The 20,137-nt window shown below is 31.7% G+C and overlaps 1 protein-coding gene across 1 annotated transcript; it reads left to right on the forward strand.

Annotated features, from left to right (window-relative positions):
* The first annotated feature begins 17,318 nt into the window (after positions 1-17,318).
* On the forward strand, positions 17,319-18,357 carry LOC18094160 (uncharacterized). Its single transcript, XM_006368332.3, has one exon. The coding sequence runs from the start codon at positions 17,448-17,450 to the stop codon at positions 18,117-18,119; it is 672 nt and encodes a 223-aa protein (XP_006368394.2). The 5' UTR covers positions 17,319-17,447; the 3' UTR covers positions 18,120-18,357.
* Positions 18,358-20,137: the final 1,780 nt, after the last annotated feature.

Genomic DNA, 20,137 nt, shown 5'->3' on the forward strand with positions numbered 1-20,137 from the left:
ATTAACTACTTCTACTTCTAATTATTGTTGTTTTATGATATAAATGACTTGTTTGTTTTTGTATTTTAAAATATTCTTGAAAAAAATTAAAATTTTTTATTTTAAATTAATTTTTTTTATGTTTCTCAACTGTTTTGAAATCAAAAATAAATTTTAAAAATAAAAAAATATTATTATAATATATTTTTAAAATAAAAATTATTTTAAAAAACAATCATTACGATATCAAACTTCACCAATTCCTGGCATATATTGTACAGTTACATCTGTGCATATCAGAATGTAGCCTAAAAAAGATTATCACTGCAGTGTAAACCCGTGCATGATAATCAAAATCACATCAAAATCATATGCGTGAATCTTTGCCTAGTACATACAAGCCATTCAATAAAATATCATTTTAATCTAAGCACGCCATGTTTTCTTTTACTTACTAATGTTTTTTTTTTTTTTTACGGGCTATAATCACACCAATCTAACTATATAGATGCTCTAGAACTGTATTAGTGGTGTATATTATGGTTGTATTTTCTTATTTACCATGCATGCTTGTCACCAAGGGATAAAAATACCAATGGTTTAATTCAGAAATCTTGAGTCTCTTTTATTTTCTTTTCAAATTCTAAATGTGCAAAAGGAGGTTTAAAGAATGGCGGACTGAATACCCACCACAGAGCAGGTACCACTGAGCTTTCAACGAGAAATGACATCTACAAATAACAGTAACAGTTAGATTCTCCACGATTGAACAATTCTTTGACAATCAATGAGCAAATTCAGTTAGGGTTTTAAATGCTAGCTAGTAGCATAAAGAAAAGAAAAGAAAAGAAAATGATTTTAGACTTCATAGATTACGTCACAGCAAAGTACAAAGGGAAAAAAAATCCCATTTTTATTACATATTAAAATATTGTGATGAACAACAAGGAAATGTTCAAGCGCTCAGTGGAATCCCTTGATTTTATGACAATTATATCTGGGAGTTGAAGTAATCGATAACCAAAAGATTCCTCCATTTCATATTTTTGTTTTTAATGAGAAAACACATATCTTTCTGTGATTTCTTGGTAAAAGACAAGTCAGCCTTGAAAGTTTCTAAAAGTTATGCTTCTCCTGACTTGTCCATAGCCTGCATGCAAGCACAAATTCACAAGCTTGGTAATTGCTCCAGGGTTTCGTGTCTAGATCGTGCCGAGCTGTGAACATCATTGGCAAAAAGAAGGGGCGATTATTATGTTGACAAGTAAAGTTCAGCTAAGACTGAACTCCTTAAAGAGAGATTGAAACGTGTTCTATATCTTCAATATTTCTAACGTGGATCGAGGACTACAGGCAAGAAATTAACTCTTTCAGCCATTAATTTGTGCGCGCATTCTAGATGAAACAAACACTAGTCCAAGTCCCCCCCTACAGTCTTCCATGTTTTGTAGCTTGTTCGTCTAATCTAAGACAGCTTTGAAATTCTATTGCTAGCTGATCTCAGGTTTTGCTAAGATTTAAGTCCAGTTTTGCCTCAACGCGTTTCTTTATCTTCACTTGACTAAAAAAGAAACTTAATCAAGTCTCTAGAGAATGAAGTGTGGGACCTTGATTAAGGTGAAAATACGTTAGAATATGTATATATATATATATATATTATCATTGTATATACAATGATAATAATATTAGTAAATTCATGATATATACAATGATAATAAGTCAGAAGAAAAAAATAATATTATGCGCGTATGATGGTTGAATTTGACTGGGGATGGCTGGCTAGTGGCTAGTAGTAGAGTCAAAGTAAACTTTGAACCCACGGTCACGGCACACCAGGCATGACCGCCCCAAGAAATCGCTGCTGCCCTCTTTCTTTTGCTTTCGCTTGGCTTTATGGCGTGTTTAATGTTTCACACTGACTGAACCGTGTTGTTGTTTTTTACACAAAAAGTCTTGTTGACTTTCAAATGCTACGGCGTTTCAGTGCTCTTCTGGGCTCCACTTTTTTCTCATTCGGGTCCCACTTCTATTATCTGCTCTTATGGTGGGGCCCTTTCTCTCTCAGCAGCTTCGCGGGGTTCGTTTTCTGGGTCGCTTCCCTACTGCTTTAGTGGCCGGCCAAGTGGCCTAAGCATACACGTCACTAGCATTCTGCCATGTAGTATGGATGCCAATTTTTTAAGATTTACCCCCTTTTTTTTTTAATAAAAATAAAAATAAAAATAAAGAAGAAAAGGGCAAAGACGATTTAAGTTCCTAGAGTTTTCTCAATAGACGTGTGCATGTGCTCTTCCACAAATTAGAGTTTTTTTTTCTAAATTATTATCTAGATGCTTTAAGAGTGTTTAAAAAAAAAACAAAAATTATAACTCAAGTTATAGTCATCATCAAATCAAATATATTGATTTTATTTTAATTAGATGATAAAAAAATAAACAAAAATAGTAAATAACACAAAAAAACAAATCTAGATAACTTGAGAAAAAACATTTAGAAGTACAAAATAGAGGAAAAAAAGAAAAACAATTGGCTCGAGTCAAACTGAGTTAGTATTATAAACATGTAACCTAGGTAATAAACGATGAGCCAACCTAGGTTAACAAGCTAAACCCGTTACTCAGGTCATGAGATCGAGATAACCCAATAGAAAAAAAATTAAAAAAACCAACTAAGGCAAATTTTTTTTATTACAAAGACAATAAAGTACTTTTATTATGGAAATATACCTCATTACCCTCGACATCCAATCCAACTTTTTATGTTGAGATGAGTACATTCATCTTTTTATTGCTTCAATCCACGATTTCACTCAATCTAGAGCTACGATATTTGACATTGTGGATTTCAGCCTTTTATTTTGTTTATTTTTTATTCAATCTATTAATCTTACATTTATGATATTTTGTTGATAGCTAGAGGTCATAAATATGATTCTGAGCGATGTTTATCACCAATTTGACCAAAACCAATATGCAAAACTAGAATCATGCATTGGCCTTTAGTTTTCTTGAAAGAAAACAAAAGTCCCCTCCCTTTTTTTTCTCTCCATTCATTGAAGAATTTTTTTAATATATTGAGAATCATATTTTTTTCTCTTATGATTATGAGATTTGTAAATAATTTTCATGGTGGATTTTATATTTTTATAAGATGGAGGAGTATAACGCTTAGCATATCTAATAATTTTTCCTATCCATTAATGGTTGTGTTTTATTATGCTATTGTATTTTCTTATATAGATGACATTAGGAAGATCAAAATCCACTTTATCTGTACCCACCTTGTATAATGGAGATTTTGAAATCCACAAAAAGAGAGAAATTTAGATAGATAAAGAGAGAGGCATAAATTGGTTTTTTCGCTTTGAATCTAGATCTAGATTTGGAATCTAATTCTTTTAAAGTGAAACAAAAAGAGTGATGTGATATGGCTCTGGACGCATAAAACAACGCGATGCTTGATTTTGGTTTAGAAAGATAGAGAAAATAGTATGAGAGAGAGAGAGAGAGAGAGAGAGAGAGAGCTGTTTCTCAAAGAGAAAAAATATTAAATTGTCATTTGATCAAATTTTCAATTCAGTATACATGAGGATAATTTAGTTATTTTTTCATATTTAAAGATATGTATTGTCCCATAATGTAAACTGTAATTTTTTAAAGTATAGCGGCTAAATGAAAACATGACTTAATTACAAGATGCTAAATGTAGTTTTTTTAAAAAAAACTAAAAAGAAAAAAAAATTGAAAATGGAAAAGGAAAATAATTTTTTTATTAATGAACATGTTCTTAATTTCTAAAAAACTCCAAATCCTACTAACTACATTTCTTAGTTAGCAGCATCATTTTGTTTCTTTGTCGATACTATAATAAAACAAAATTTAAGATTCAATGTAATCTTATTCTATCTCATTTTTTTTCTTTCAAAACTTCCATCATTCATATCCCTCTTATTTTATTCCCTCACAATAATATCTCGTTTTTTCTTTAATATTGTCATCAAATAACACATTTGGTATGATTAATGAAGTTTGCACTTTACAAATAATCATATTCTAGATGATGTTGAACTTGTTCTATCCTCCAGCTATCATGCCAACCATATACAGTTTCAATTTATTTTTTCTAGAATTCTTGTTCAAGAGATTGTTTCAGATTTTGATGGAGAATATTTGGATATAACATGTAGATATGATATGCTATTGAGTGAGTATATGAGATACAACAATAATGTGATTGGTGTTAATTTTTTTTTCATATATTTTTTCAACTGGATCTCATTCTTATATTGTTAAAGGATTGGTAGATAATGTTGATGAAAACAAAATCTTTTTATTTTCTATATCTATTTAAGTGACAACATGTCTTTCTGTAAAGATTTTTTTTAATTTCAATTTATTCTTTTTTATATTTTGAGTTATATAGAGATATTTCTTAAATTTGAAGAATGAAATTGAAATTTATACATCATTTTTGTTACTATTTCTTATATAAATAGATGGGAATTAAACACAGAACAAATATTAGAGATATGAGGGGTTGATTGATGTCACATCTCTATGGACGTCGGCTGAGACTCCTTGTGTTCAAGGGGGAAATGTATATAATGAAAAATTAGGAGTTGCCATATAGTAATTAAAAGAAACTAGAGATCCTTAAATGTGCACTAGTTCTAGAGATTCAGGTAAGAGGTTAATTATGCTCCAGGAAAAACGACGTCATCCTTACAACATCATTTCTTATGAAACGTTACATTTATTATGAGTTTTATCCTAAATTTATATTTTTAATTGCTCTTAATTATCCTAATTATTTTAGCATTTCTTAATTTTTTATTTCTAGTTATTTTGTAGAAGATTTGATGGCAATCTCTAAAAATAGAAGACTTGTTGATTTTGTTAATAGTAAAAATCAAATCTTAACATCAATCTCTTTTTAAAGAGTTTTAGAATTAATGTAATTTTGAATTATTTTTGGGACTTGATTCCTGGAGATTTGGCTTGAAATTCGGGCTATGATTGAGGGATTTTGAGATTGGGTTTGCTTAGGTTTTGAGATTCAAATTCTAGATTTTTAACTGTAGCTTAATCAACTGAAATATTTGAAATCTAGAATTAATTGTCTAATTTAATTGGAGTAATTTATTAGGGACTAAATTAAATTAAATTAACTTAGTTGGACTTAATTGGAACTAATCTGATTGAATAAATGAATCAATTGGACTAAATTGAATTAAATGGATTGGATTGGACTAAAATAAAATTTTTAAACAAACATTTTCTTATTTCCTTTACAATAGTTGGATTTATGAAATTTTCCAATTTCATTCAATTTGCCCCAAGTTACATTTTTCTTTCAATTTTATCCCTAAATGAATCAATTTAGACCTCTAGATTTTACCACTTATTGTAAATTTATCTTTGGTTCCTAAAATTATGCAATTTTAACTCTTAATTTTGATTTTTCTTTTCAAATAAGTCCTTAATTGACATTTTAATTTGGCTATTCATTTCAAAATCATCCTCGAACTTCAAATTTCTCTTAATCTTAGCCAAATTAAATCCAATTAACCCCATTTCTCAATTTTCTCTTCAATTTTACCCTTAATTGTAACGCAAAAATTCTCAACCTTTATATTTTTCCATGATGCTTAATTATTGGCTCAATTTCAACTCTAGCTATATTTTTTTTATTTTTTTTTGTATTTTTTATGATTTTCAAGATTTATGATTTTTCTTGACACACAAAGATTAAATAAAAAAAGATGAAAATAATGAAATAATTAAAATTAGCTAAATTTATTGAAAAAACATATATTTTTTGTATTTTTAAATTTTTTTTAAAATATAAAAAAGGGTAAAAATTTAGTTATAACAATTGAAACAAATTAAAAGAGTTTTAAATGAAATGAAAACAATAAATAAACTCCAGGGAGAGCAAATTAAAATTTACATAATATAGCTTTTGCTTCTAGTTTTTTTTTTTTTTTTCGTTTGTGTGGTCTAGGTGAGTTGCTAACACTTAATTAATTAGCCCAAAACTCTATCGAATTGATATATTTTCCCAGTGCGTGTTTGAAAAATTCAAGGGCATGCAATCAGGACACTGACTTGACAGGAGATAAATTTCAAGAAAAAAGGATTATGATGTTAAGGCCTGTAGATGATGATGAGTTATAAATTAAATAATAAAGATGGAGGTTGATGATAGGAGAGAAAGAAATTGACAAGAAGTAGAAGTGGCAATAACTTGTATGTATTGCCCCGAGGGTCAAGCAACTTGTTTCAATGGTGGCGGCGTCAATATCTCTTTCCTTGTCAAAACTACGTGTTACTTACTTCAATTTGGCAAGAATCATTTGTCTCACCCCTTGAACTATGACGGGCCTAATAAGAGAAGATTTTCTTTAAACTAATCCCTTTAGTCTCGAATACCTCTCGCATAAGTGAAGAAGATATAGAATTGAGCCTCCAAAAAATGGATTTGATCAAAACATGATCGAAGTGAAATTGCTAGTCAACAAATTAAATTGATGATGCGATGAATTGAGTCTGCAATTTCGCATAATCATCTCAATTTATCAGTCGAAATCCAGATACAGTCATGGTCACCATTTTTTTCTTGGTAAAAGGTGACTTGAATCAGGTGCTTAACTGGTCTTATTGAATCTGTAAAAGGTTTCATTTTCTTCTTCTTCTTCTTCTTCTTAATCAATGTGAAACGTGATCAGCAGTGATCAGCAGGTCCTTTTCACTTTATTTACTTTTCATATACTATTCCTTTTCTTTCTTCTCTTCTTTGTTTTTTTTAATAAACTTTTCATGTGCTGTCTGTTCTATTTAAGCACCTGATTGCTGTTTTTGTCAAATACATCATATCATGTTTTAACTTAGAATGATATCCAACTTATATGGCACACAATTATTTCTTGACTGGAAAAAAAAAATCATAGAAAAGGAAAAAAAATTGACAGAATTTAACTGATCAGGTCAGATATACATGAATATTCCTATTGAAAAATCAATCCCTTATCCATTAATTTGCTAAACAGGCCGGTACCAACACTTTCTTACGCAGTTTTTTCTTCCTTGGTTCATTGTGTTCATCACGCAGTTAATTTCAGCGCACAGGAGACATAATAAGAAACAATTTGTTCTTGAAATATATGATCTTGTTTCAATTTTCAGCTTTAAATTGAAGAAACAATATTTAGTATATATTTCCATCTACCAAAAGCTTCTGGCAAAAAAGGAGGGGTGGGGGGGGGGGGGGGGGGGGGGGGGGGGGGGTGGGGGTTAGTAACATATGATCTGATCAAAGTATATAAGCAACTTATCATTCTTTTTCAATTGTAAATAGTATTTTTATCAGAAAATTAATAAATATAAATAGAAACATCAATAGAATTTTTTCGTTAGTATATTATGATGATTTTATCAATAAAATTTTTAAAATTTATATTCATCAATAAATACAAATAAAAAAAATTTCTGTAGTATATATTGAGATCGAAGATTACAGTGTGAAAATAAAGTAAAAGGCATTAATAGATTTTGTGAGATATATACAAAACTTCTGTATAAGCATGCGATCAACTACCTTCTTTTCTGTCTGATCCTCCACTAATTTGCTGTATGACAGCCACACAACAAGGCCACGCATGTAGTGTTTCAATTATTTTATGGAGCCTTTCCGTCAACAAATTAATTACCTATTAACACTGTCCCATTGGTTTTGCTTCAAGATCATGGTTTTGCATGCACAACAAAATATACATTTATTATGTCAGAAGTTTAGTTATGATAGGTTCGTTCCCATTTGGAGGCAAACCAAGGCTAAAGAGATATATAGTAGCTTCTTTATCATCATCAGGAGAAGAATATATGACCCAACAAATCAAAGAGAGTATGCAAGGAGAACACATCATTCTAGATTATCAATGGGATGGAAGCTAGCGGACCCTAATCCACACAGGTAATCTTATGAGAACGGATATGATCTTCCCATTGACCCGTGTGAAAGAAACTAGCCATTTTATAGATGCAAGCTTGGCCATTATCGTTTTTTATTATGAACAATGAAGCTTGGACTATGCTTTTAGTCTTTACTTTTCTCTTGGTGCTTTGCATTGAGTGCCCTTTTCTCTTAGTGCAAATCCCTTTTAACTTCATTTAGGTTGCCGAAATTCTCAACAGAACCTGAAAAGGACAGTAAAGTGAGTCAATTATGTAAAGCAAAGCCTTGTGCAATGCTAGTGCATGGTTACTCATTATTTGCTATCTTTTAAAAGCTCATACAACATCGCTATCCAAATGGTGGGTACAAGGGCAGCAGCAACCGATCCTGATTATGTTAGTGCTGTGACTATTTACCTTAATCATGTGGAATCAATAATATTCCATCTTCCTGAACAATACCTCATTATACACGCTGAGTAATTAATTATATTGTGTCATGATCATTTGGAAAAAACACGCATTAATCCCATTAATTTAACTTTAAGGTTTTTATATATAATTTGTTAGTTTGAAGTTCATAATATATAATCATTAATTTGTAAATATTATATGTCATAATAGTCTACATGCAAATATGGTTACATAATCATGTCGTTTTTTTTTTTTTTTTAAATTCAACCATATCATAATATCTCATGGCTAGAAAAGTATAAATAGAATTGCAGGTTAATTATATGATCAGATTTAATTAGGAAAGTCTATACATAAAAAAATATTTATGAGATCATAAAATAAAATTTTATTTACACAATATTCTAAAATATCATTAATGTTTATTAATTATAACCTTAAATTTAAAGATTTACCTGATATTATAATTAAATAAAAACACTGAGCATGGCTAGTTGGTTACTTGCTAATAGTATGAAGTGAGATTAATTAATAATCGAAGGAATGAAAATAACACCACATCAATATGAAAGCATTTTATTTCCTTATATGTAGATTTCTATCAACTCCATTTTGGATAAAATTAAATCAGCATTTACATTGTGCTCAAAGAACTGTAAAAAATAACTGAACACAGCAAAGAAGAAGAGGCGGTGACCGGGTGTTCTAAGTCCTGATCTTAGTTATGATGAGAGTGCGCACGAGAGTTCCACCTTTTCATGGGAGAACAAGTCAATTAGAAAGCGTTAACAGAGTAAGGAACCCAGCCTTTTCATCATACTAGTAAAATCGGTAATTTGCACTTGTCTCAATCAAGATGAGCTGCAAGACTTGCTCAAATTCCTCTGCCTAATTTTTTTTTGCTAGTCAGCATGCACCAAGCCCATATCTGCCTTTCGCCTCGTACGAGTTACGACTATTTACTATTTCATTGATTGATTGGACAACGAGGCCTGTTAAGGTTATGAAAACGGGGAGTGAGGAGGTTGTCCCATGTTTCAATCCAAATGATAAACCAGTCTGATGACTGAAAAGTCACATTACGGATCAGCGCAACACGATTTCTTTTAGTTTGTTGTATCAAATAATAGGGTTGTGGGGGGAAAGAAGAAGAAGAAATTCCTTTATAAAGACTGGGCCATCATTTGGACTTGTAGCTCGTTATGGACCGAGATGAAGAATTTGGCATATAGTCTAAAAAGAATTGCCCAGGCCTTATTTCTCCTTTGGGGGTTGAGTTTGGATTTGGGACTGATATCATAAAGCAAAATAGGCTGGAATTCCTTCTTTCTTTTGAGATTATAATGTTCTTATGTCAAATTACAACTGGGCTGGAAAATCTCTGCTGTCACGTCTCTGCGAAAGCAAGCTTCAGCTGATGTTAACCAATTGATATGTAGGAGATGGGGATACAGTTGAGTCATTTAGGTGTTTTTGCAGCTTCATCTTTTTCTCTGTAACCTTGTATTGCTGGTTTCAATAGTGAGATTTGCTTTCATTCTTAAAAAGAAAAATAAAGAGAAAAAATTGCTACAGTGTCGGGCAGAATTTCTTATGCCTCAATTGACATTTGAAAATGAACACCTCCTTTACTTTGCTTTTGACAACAAAGTCTCCCAGTTACTGGCAGTGATATTCCACAACAGGATACTCCTTGAATGCTCTCAATGATCCATCGATATTCCTCTTGCAATGGGCTTTGATTTCTGCCTCTGGACTCCTTAAGGGGCTCGCTCTATCTCAACTCTATTTCATCTTTCAATGCCCACCTCTCACAATCTCTAATGCTCAATTGCTGAATCCTACTGGGAACATTTTCTGGGTCCATTAAACCCACTTACACGCTTCCCTTTCTATGATATGACAAGTCCTGTTTCTTATCCGAGTCTCCACTTCTTTGATTCTAGGCCTACACAACCTAATCCAAGCCCAGCCTTCAAGAGAGCTGGACAGTGGAGAGCTTATCCTAACCCATCGAACGTCCAAGCCTCCCTAATGCTTGCTCCGTTTTTACTCTTTCTATATAGTACAACGGATATTGATTAAGAAAAAACACATTACAACGGATAAATAAGCCTCCCCCCCTTCTTTTTTTTAGTTCGGTGTTGGAGGCTAAGGGCTTTGTCAAAGTTGATGACTTGAAAAGTTGGAACTTGATAGAGATGTAATGTATTCTTGAGATAATGGATTATCAGTTTAGCCCTTGCAAACGTGCAGTCAACGTAGTATTTCAGTATTCACATTATTCAAAACCCTTTACGAATAAAAATAATTCTTCTCCATATGTGGACGGTTTGCTTAGGATGTGTAGACATACTGACATGGAAATTTTCATAGGAAAGCGAAGCAGATTGACTGCTACTTGAGAAAGTTTCCTCCTAAACTTTTTGACATATTCCACCAAATTAATAAATTAAGATATATAATCAGAGATCAACATCAAACATCACTTTCTGTATTGTATAATAAAGTGCTGACAAACCGTAATATAATGCTCAAAGAAAGATAAAAAGAACGTAAGGCAGCTTGCAAAGTCAATACATTGAAAAGCTTCTATATATGTTGTTAGAGATCCGATAAAACTAATAGAAAACAAAATTCCGAATTCATTTTCAAGATCATTGGGAAAATTTTAATTTACACCTGAATAAAATTCTCCTAATCATCGAATAAAAAAGGTTAGTGTTATATAATCCAAAGAGAATCTTAGAGTCTCTTGGTGCTACATATATATTGACGGGTCAGGAAGCTATTCCTAAGTTACTGTATATATATATTTTGTCAAAAAATCATCTCAACCTAAAAACTTAAATTGTTAAGTGGAGTCTTAGAATATGATTTATATATATTATTCTCTAACACACCATTTCAAGTGAAAGCTCTTTGGGCTTGAAACTTGCACAGGCTTACATTACCTTGTGTTTAATTTTTATCAAATAAATAGAGATGGTGAGATTCGAACTCGTGACCGCTTGGTCATCAAGACTCTGATACCATGTCAAAGAACCATCTCAACTTAAAAGTTTAAGCTGTTAGGTTAGATCTTAGAATATGATTTATATTATTTTCTAATATATTCTTAATATATAAAGCAACGTTAATGAATTAAAAATAGGTTGATTCATGTAATAATTGAAATCTCAAGTTTCAGTTTTATATATTATTGGTTCTTAATTAGGTGTATATATGAGAAGGGGGTCCTTCTTCAAATATATATACGAGTGTAAAAGATATAATATTATTTTGTTGAGTATGTAAATATTAGTTTATTCATATATTTATTTCTTATCTAAAAAGAATTATTGAAAAACTCTTGTTAAAATCACTTTCTAAAAGTCTTAATTACATATTCACTAATGTTATTCACTCATTCAATAAATAAGATTTTTGGACTGTAAAAAGAATATTGGATAAGATTCTAATAAGTTGCTCCTACCCTTGTGAACGAGGCTTATGTTTAACCCTCTCATATTAATTTGCTCCTTGCCTCCAGGCTGATCTTGGGATCAATGTCTCTCTGTTATTATTATTTTATTTACAATTTAAATCGAATATTTCTTTAATTTTCACATGGATATTAATTAGATTTATATCTGTTATTTTACGTGATAATATTTGAATATGGCGTTTCACGGCCTCAGCGTGTCGTCAGGCATATATCAAGGGGCAAGGGTTCTATTTCTACATAAATAGACAGCCAGATTTGAGGTTCCACCTTCCACCATCGCAATTAAGCTTTCGGAGTTGGACTTTAAGGTTCTTGTCAGCTGTAAAGTAAAAAAAAGGATGATCAAAGACAGCGAACATGAAAATATTCTTGTTGAAATATCATGCTAATTAGATAGTTATTTTTATATGTATTATTATCATAATTGTATTAGAGCATGAAAAATAACAAATTCAATACCGTGAAAGATTCTTATTGACCCATATATACATATTACATTTATTTTATCCAAATACGCCTAAATTGACTGAAATGAATTAAGAAAAAAAATCCAATTATTATAATAGGAAGGGAAACAAAATCGATATGTGTATATCATATAATCTACATTCTTCATTTATATTCAATTTAAAGTAAGATAAAAAATTTAGATTACATGATTTTATAATTTAATTAATAAAGACTTTAATAGAAAAAAATAAAGGTATAAATTAATGATATATAATTCAAATATTATAAAATCATAAATTTTTATAAGGGGCTTTGATAAGGATTGATGTAGCAAATTTCCTTTCCTTTTTTATACTCTTACTTCCTAACAAAAATATTGAATACATCTCTTAAATTGAAGTTTACAATACGAATTTTTAATTGGTTCAAGTGAAAATAATAAAAGCCAAATTTATTGTAAGAAACTTTGATCTGAAGTTCTTTGATTTAAGAAATTCATCTTATTTTCTCTCTTCTAAAAGCTATGAAATTTATTATTATTATTTTTATATAAGCAGATGGCATAATTGACCCATCTTATGTTATGGCATAGTATAACACTATAACTAGCCAATAATTGGATCCCCTATTTACATGGGCATGTACACAGGTCAAAAATTACTCTCTCGTCATAGAACTATATAATTGTGAACTGCTATTGTCAGGGACGGAGCCAAAAGATACAATTAAAAGGGGCAAGATTTTAATTGTAATATTATTTTAGCTAAAATTATATAAATTATCAAGGGAAAGCTGGAAAAACAATTTTCTTGCAGGGGCTGGGGCCCCTGCTTGCCATCCCCTGTCTCCGCCCCTGGCTATTGTTATACATTTATATACGAAGGCTAGAAATATAAGTTCACATGTCATACAAACGAAAATACAATAAAAATATCTAAAATCTAATTATTAAATATATATTTTTCAAAAGAAAAAAAGAAAAAGAAAAGCAAAGCCCGTCGTCATGTGACATACGGGTCATAGTATCCATTGATTGCTAGTTAAATGGTTAATTAATTTTTGAGATACACTTATGGACATGTTTCATGTGATGTCACCCTCAAACCTCAGAAAATTTTCTACAATTTAGGTTAATATCATCTTAGTATGGAGTACATTTTCAGTAACAAATAGCCCGTCGTCACAGGAGAGCCATGCCATCGAAATGAGGACATTCCCCGTATGCCTAACATTCATTTAATAAACTGACAATCAATACATTCATTATATATATATATGAATGTCTCGTAGGACAGTACTCTAGTTCAATTGATAAGTACTGCGGTGACATCATCATATCCATGTAACAATGATACATTATTATTAAAGATATTTATCTTCGCAAAAGCAATCCAAAGCAAATTAATGAATGGATCAAATTGCCTTTCTCCCTGTATATGTAACTTGCAAAAAGGACCGGGGTTTGAGGGCTTCTTTTTCATTATCTTTGTCGCACCATGATAAATTAATACATACATAATTCTCTAAAATAAAATTAAAGGAAATATCAAAACAATAGAGTTGTTACTTGGTAATTAAAAGAAATTAGAAATCTTAAAATAGATATTGATCTCAATAATTATGCATGAAAGAAGATCAACATTATCCTTATCGTATCCTTTCAAATGAAATATTACATTTACTATATATTTTTCTAAATTTATTCTATGACCGCTATTAATTATCTAATTTATTTCTAAGGTTATTCATGATTTATTTTAAAAAAATTGACACTAGTCACTAAGAATAGGAGACTTGTTGATAAAAGAGATGTTAATATCTAAAACTAGATGATTTTGTCGATTTAGAAATCTTTTATGTTAATTCCTACAAATAAGAGATGGTTTGTAGCGTTTCCTTTTATGATTTTGACTTTAGGTGTTTGAAAAGCATGTTATATATCCCTACTGAAATAAAGGGTGGAAGTTTTTAGGGTATTTGGCTTCTAGTAGAGAAAATAACATATTATAGGAATGAAGAAAAAATATAAGTAATAGTTTGCGATGGATTCTAAAGCATGATTGCAGGAGCTTTTGATGATCATGAGCACTTGAAGCAACAAATAAACAAGCCATGATTAATTAGATAGACATCTAAAATTCTTTTCAATGAGGATGTGTAGAGCGATAAAATGAAGAAATCATTAGAGATGTTTTGGCTAATGTTAGAGAACAAGAGGAAGGCATGACCATATTAACTTTATAAAATTGACTTTTCAAAGTGAATGGTTTGTTCTAACAAACCAATTACTTGAGTCATTTTATCTTTCAAAAAGTTGATTTGATTCTTCCGAGTTTGAGTTCTCTTTTTATCTTTCATCTATTTTATTATTTTAAAATCTCTTATGGTGTTGTAGATTTTGAGAGAAAATTGGATTCTAGCTGGGTGATCTATATTTCTTCCGGCAATAAAAGTGTGGGATTGTATAAGAAATGAATAAAATGCACAAAGGATGAATGTTTATTGTCTTGGGACTTTGAGGACGGACTAGGTGGGACTTTATTGGAAAGTTCTCATTAAGCTCCCTAAACCCATAAGAACATTGGTCGATTTGGAAAAATGTTTTGATGCCTCATGTTATTGGTCTCTCTCTAATCCAATCCTCATGTAATCGATGATAACATGTCTAACTATCCCACATTTTCTATAAGGATCGATGGAGATATAATGAGAACACATAATAAAAGGATATGCATGACAATGCCATGTTATTTATTATTGTCCTAAAAAGAGTTAATCATAAGAGATAGGATCTAGCTTCTAGACGTAGGCGCCCCTTGTCTATTTAAAAAGATTTTTCAGGTCCTTAGATATCCAAATTACCAGTAGAGTAACCTAACCTTTTAACATTATACAACATGGGTTAGAAAAAGACTCCACAATCCTAGGTGCATAGGGCGAGTTTCGATCTAAGCGAGAGTCCAGGTGAGTATCAATGACACTAAGTCATACTCGCCATTTGAATCTCCCTATGTAATCCCAGAAGAGACGTGTCCGGGTCTAGAGCTTTTATAGATTTATAGAGAAGTGTGTGAAAACTCGGAAAAATAACATGCATGTAAATGAAATTAAATTGCACAAATGAACATAAACAATGCGAATAATAAAATGCTCCAAAAAATAAATAGCAATTAAAAGGAATAAATTAAAAGAAAAACACAAGCAATTAGGGTTAACTCTAACCTCAAGTGGAGTCATCATGTTGTCACATCATGACGAATATGAGACTCTAAAATTAAAGGGGGAAATAACAATAATGGAGTTGCCACCTAGTAATTAAAGAAAAGTAAAAACCCTAAAATAGATACATGTCTCATAGATTGATGTATTGTGTTAATTATACCTATGTAGAGATTGACATCTTGTTTAATGCATCATCTCAAATGAAAAGTTATATTTTCTATAGGTGTTTCTAAATTTATTTTATGTCAACTATTAATCATCTAAATTTATTTTTAAACTTGTTCGTGACTTAATTTTTTAAAAAAAATTGACGTCGATCTCTAAAAATATGACACTCGTGAATAAAGGAAATTTTGATGTTAAACTCTAAAATAGATTATTTTGTCAATTTAGGAAAAATTCTGATATTAATAAAAAAAAAAGTCGTTGATTTTGAAAAAATTTTAGAAAAGAGGATCCTCACCCAATTAAGAGGACTTGCTTTGCAGGTTTTCTAGCTACCTGCTCCCATCTTCAATCAAATATCATTCGGATGCGTAAAGTGCCCACATCATCTCTAAGAAATTATCCATCCCCATCACCTGTAACCTAGGCATAATTACCAAGATGTAATTAAGAGAGTTGATGTAGAACTTGGATTGGGAAGCACAGCGAAATGGAAAATGGTGGAAGCCATTAGTAATTATACTTTACGATGCATTATTCAAGACAGATTTTTAGACTTTGATTTCCCCAAAACAAGAAAGTAAGGAACCTTGGAGTCTGAAAATCCATAACCTCGGTGGTTCACCACGAGAAGAAATCATGGCCTTTTTTCGTTGCAAGAAATATTAGCTCTTTCTTTTAGAAAAGAAGAGAAGAAAATGTTGGCTATGGTGAATGTAAAGCGCTTAAACCTCAGTGATGGATAGTTTGTCGATTATTACAGTCTACAGAATCATTAACTAGCTGATGGGATTTGAGATTAAAAGAACACAGGTAGATGCGATCTCACCACCTCATAGGCATCACTCACTTCGTTAGATGGGTGTGTTTTGACTATTTTATCTTCGGTCTTATTGGTCAACGATTCCTGTAAAATATATACTAATTAATTACCAGCGAAGCGAAAGGCACTGCCTGGAAATAAAAAAAAATAAAAAAAAATAAAAAAATCTCAAATCAATCAGGGTCAACATAATAATATTAATATCCCGACAATCGCTTTCTAACCTCAGCTTCACATTACAAGCAAGTAAAGTAAAATAAAAATAAATCATTCAATCCATCAGGCCCCACACCTTGTTGTTCATCCATGACTAGTCCCATTCCATACACGATACTGCTACATGTTCCCCTTCACGACAAGACACCACAAACATGCTTTCTTTTTCACGTGTGAACACCGTCCCTGTAATGGCATCCCCGTAATATAACCCAAATATACTGCTAATTTCATCGTCTAGCAACCCCCGCGCTCGCGACTAGCCAGGCCGTAAATTACTCTCTTATTTAGTCATGCACATTTTAATTTATCCTCTCCAAAACACGCCGCCTGCCATTCTCTCACGCTGCTTTAAATTTATTTTTACGTTGTTTTTTAAGAATTTAATTGTTTTTTATTTAGATTAAATTTTTTAATGCTAGTATTAAAAATAAATTTTAAAATATAAAAAAATATTATTTTCATGTATTATTTTTTAAAAAAAAATACTTAACTGAATGGCTATATCATAATACTAGACTAGACAGGCTCTGAGTAATTAATTAAACCGTATTTAAATATTCACTCAAGATGCTTAACCATGGTTAACATGTGTAGTCATATTATAAAACCTGAGAGCCAAATAGAGAAGTCAGAACAGGATAGCATTTTTCCAGAGAGAGAGAGAGGAAAAGGCAAAAAGGAAAGAAGAAATTCTTTGTTAGAGGGAGGGGGATCTACACAGGAAACTTACAACAAAATGGCTCTTTATGTTGATGAAGAAGAGATATGGAAATGTTTAAAGCACCCTTCCAAGCGTCGCCGAACAGGAATCTGCCACGTGTGCCTCCGCGAACGTCTCTCCTCTCTTTGCCCTGACTGCGCTAGCGCGCGCCCCTGCACTTGCTACGCCACCACCGCGTCCTCCTCTTCTGGCACCACTTCATCCTCCTCCTCCCACTGCTTCTCCTCCGCTTCCGGAATCGGAAGCGTCGGTCGAGTCTCCAATTTAATCGAGAGCGAACCCGCTTTTCGTCGCTCTCGATCCCTAGCTGTTCCGTTTCTCCGGTCAAAGCCATCGGCTGACCATAGTTATAACAACCACAAAGCGTCCTCGTCGTTCTGGTCATTGTTCAAGGGAGGGCATGGTAACAGGAGCATGAGAGAGGAGGTCGAAAGACGACACGTGGTGATTTTGAAGGAGGAGGAGCTGGAGGAATCATCGAGGAAGGTAAATGAAGATGAGGAGAGGAGGAGGATGATGAGGAAGTCAAGATCGGTGGCGGTGACTTCAGAGTCAAGAGGAAGTGACGTGAGGAGATCGTCAAAGGGAGGGAAGGGATGGTATTTCCCTAGTCCGATCAAGGTTTTCAAGCAATCGATCTCGAGAGGGGTTTTGGCGCATGAAAGGTCGCCTTTGTATAGAGGTTGATTTTCTTTTACTACCTAGTCTTTAACTGCCAAACAGCAATACATATTCTTATCACCCTTTTTATTATTGTTTTGAAGTACTGGTTTTATTTATGTTCTTTGTCAAGGAAAAATTAGTTACTCCAGTTTTCTTTGATAGACACCGTGACACTGTTTTATCATCTAGATCGATCGTGTAATTTTTTTTTCCTTGCAATTTATATATGGAAAGAGTGATGATCAATATGCGATTAGTGAAATTCCTTAATTTAACCCTTTTTTCTTGCAATTTTTAGTTTTGCTGTTTTGTCTTGGGCGTGTAATTAAATTATTTTAAAAAAGATATTATTTTAATTTTTTTCTAAAGAATTAGTTTGAAAAATAATTACAACTGCACTGCCAGTAGTTATAGCGGAGCAGTGGTGGGTGGTTGCATGATTGGGGTGCAATTAGACTAGAAGAGAATCTTTGAGTGTTAAGTAACGACCTTATAATGGATTGTAATTTGGGCCCACTTGACATGTGGTTTCAAGTGAAGTAAGGGATCGATCTGGGAGTTACTTGTAAAAGTTGTAACAATTTAGAATATGCAAGAATTCAAGTGCCGAAAGAGAAATTAGAGTGGGTCTACTCTGAATTAGAATTTAGGCAAGAACAGAAGGTAACTAGCTAGGCTAGGCTAGGTTGTCGGGCAAGAATGACATTAAATATCAGTCTTTGAGTTTGTCTCTGTGTTAGCAGAATGTACAGACACTTCTCCAGCTCTGTGCTCCTAAGCCGCACGGCCACAGATGTTTCTTGTAGAGTATTTCTGTCGTTGAAAGAAAGAAAAATCAATTGAAATGGTAAAAATCATGAAAACATTATTTTCATGGTAAAGGATGCAGCTAGTTTAATTCATAGATGTTGAGATCGTAATGGAAGATGTTCTCCTCCTTCTTAGCATGTGGAGTAGTTATTTATTGACTAATGCCTTTTTTAAACAATAAAAAATAATGAGGATAGATTACAATAAAAATCTTAGCTCCTTCAATTGATGGAATCAAGAACAAATAAACCTCTTTTAATCTCTGACAAACACATCCTTGAAGGAATTTTGACTAATAGCCGTTGAAAAAAATTAGATTTTTTTATTTTTTATTTTAAATTAATTTCTTATATATTTTTTTATTATTTTGATGTGTTTATATTAAAAATAAGTAAATATTATTTTAATATATTTTCTAATAAAAAAAATTTTAAAAAATATCTTGACAAATATTCTCTAACCATAATGAGAAAAAAAATACTTTGAAGCAAAGTACCCTCAAAACAGTGAGATTTACCAGCAACCCTGTTCAAGAAGACCAAGCTCTGACAAAAGGGTTAGCACTTAGCAGTTGATTTTTCCATCATGATTGCAGTGCTGAGAAAATAACATATGATTTGTAAGCTTCACAAAGAACAAAAACAAGTATAGTTTCGCCATGGGTAGGGTAGGGCAGCAATTATTGTTTTCATGAACCTATTGGATTGCATGGGAATTTTTTTTTTTTTTAAAGGATCGGTTTTGTTTTCGGCACTGTTGTCAACATCATGATATTATATAAGATTTTACAGTTTTGCTTATATATTTTACTGTTGTCAGCAATTTTTTATTGATATTTGTATTAGCAGTTCATCAATATATATATTACTGATATGCTTATAAACAAAAATAATTTATTAAAAAAAAAATTGTCAATAATTTATGGACTGTCAGTGGATTTATCAATAATAAATATATTGGTGAATTTATAAACAGACAAAGCACACCAAAAAAATTTATCTGCTTTATTTCGTCGGTATATTCATCAATAAATATAACATATCACTGACAGAATATCATCTATAATTCTATCGGTGCATTAACAGTAGCAATAATATTTGTAATAATTCTTTTCCAACTCCCTGAAATATACTAACGAAGTTGTGCTTTCGGTAACCCCGTCGGTAACACACACACACACACATATATATATAGAAATAGAAAAATAATTAAAATATTCATTATAAATTTAA

Source organism: Populus trichocarpa, chromosome 1, assembly GCF_000002775.5.
Source record: "Populus trichocarpa isolate Nisqually-1 chromosome 1, P.trichocarpa_v4.1, whole genome shotgun sequence".
NCBI lineage: Eukaryota > Viridiplantae > Streptophyta > Magnoliopsida > Malpighiales > Salicaceae > Populus > Populus trichocarpa.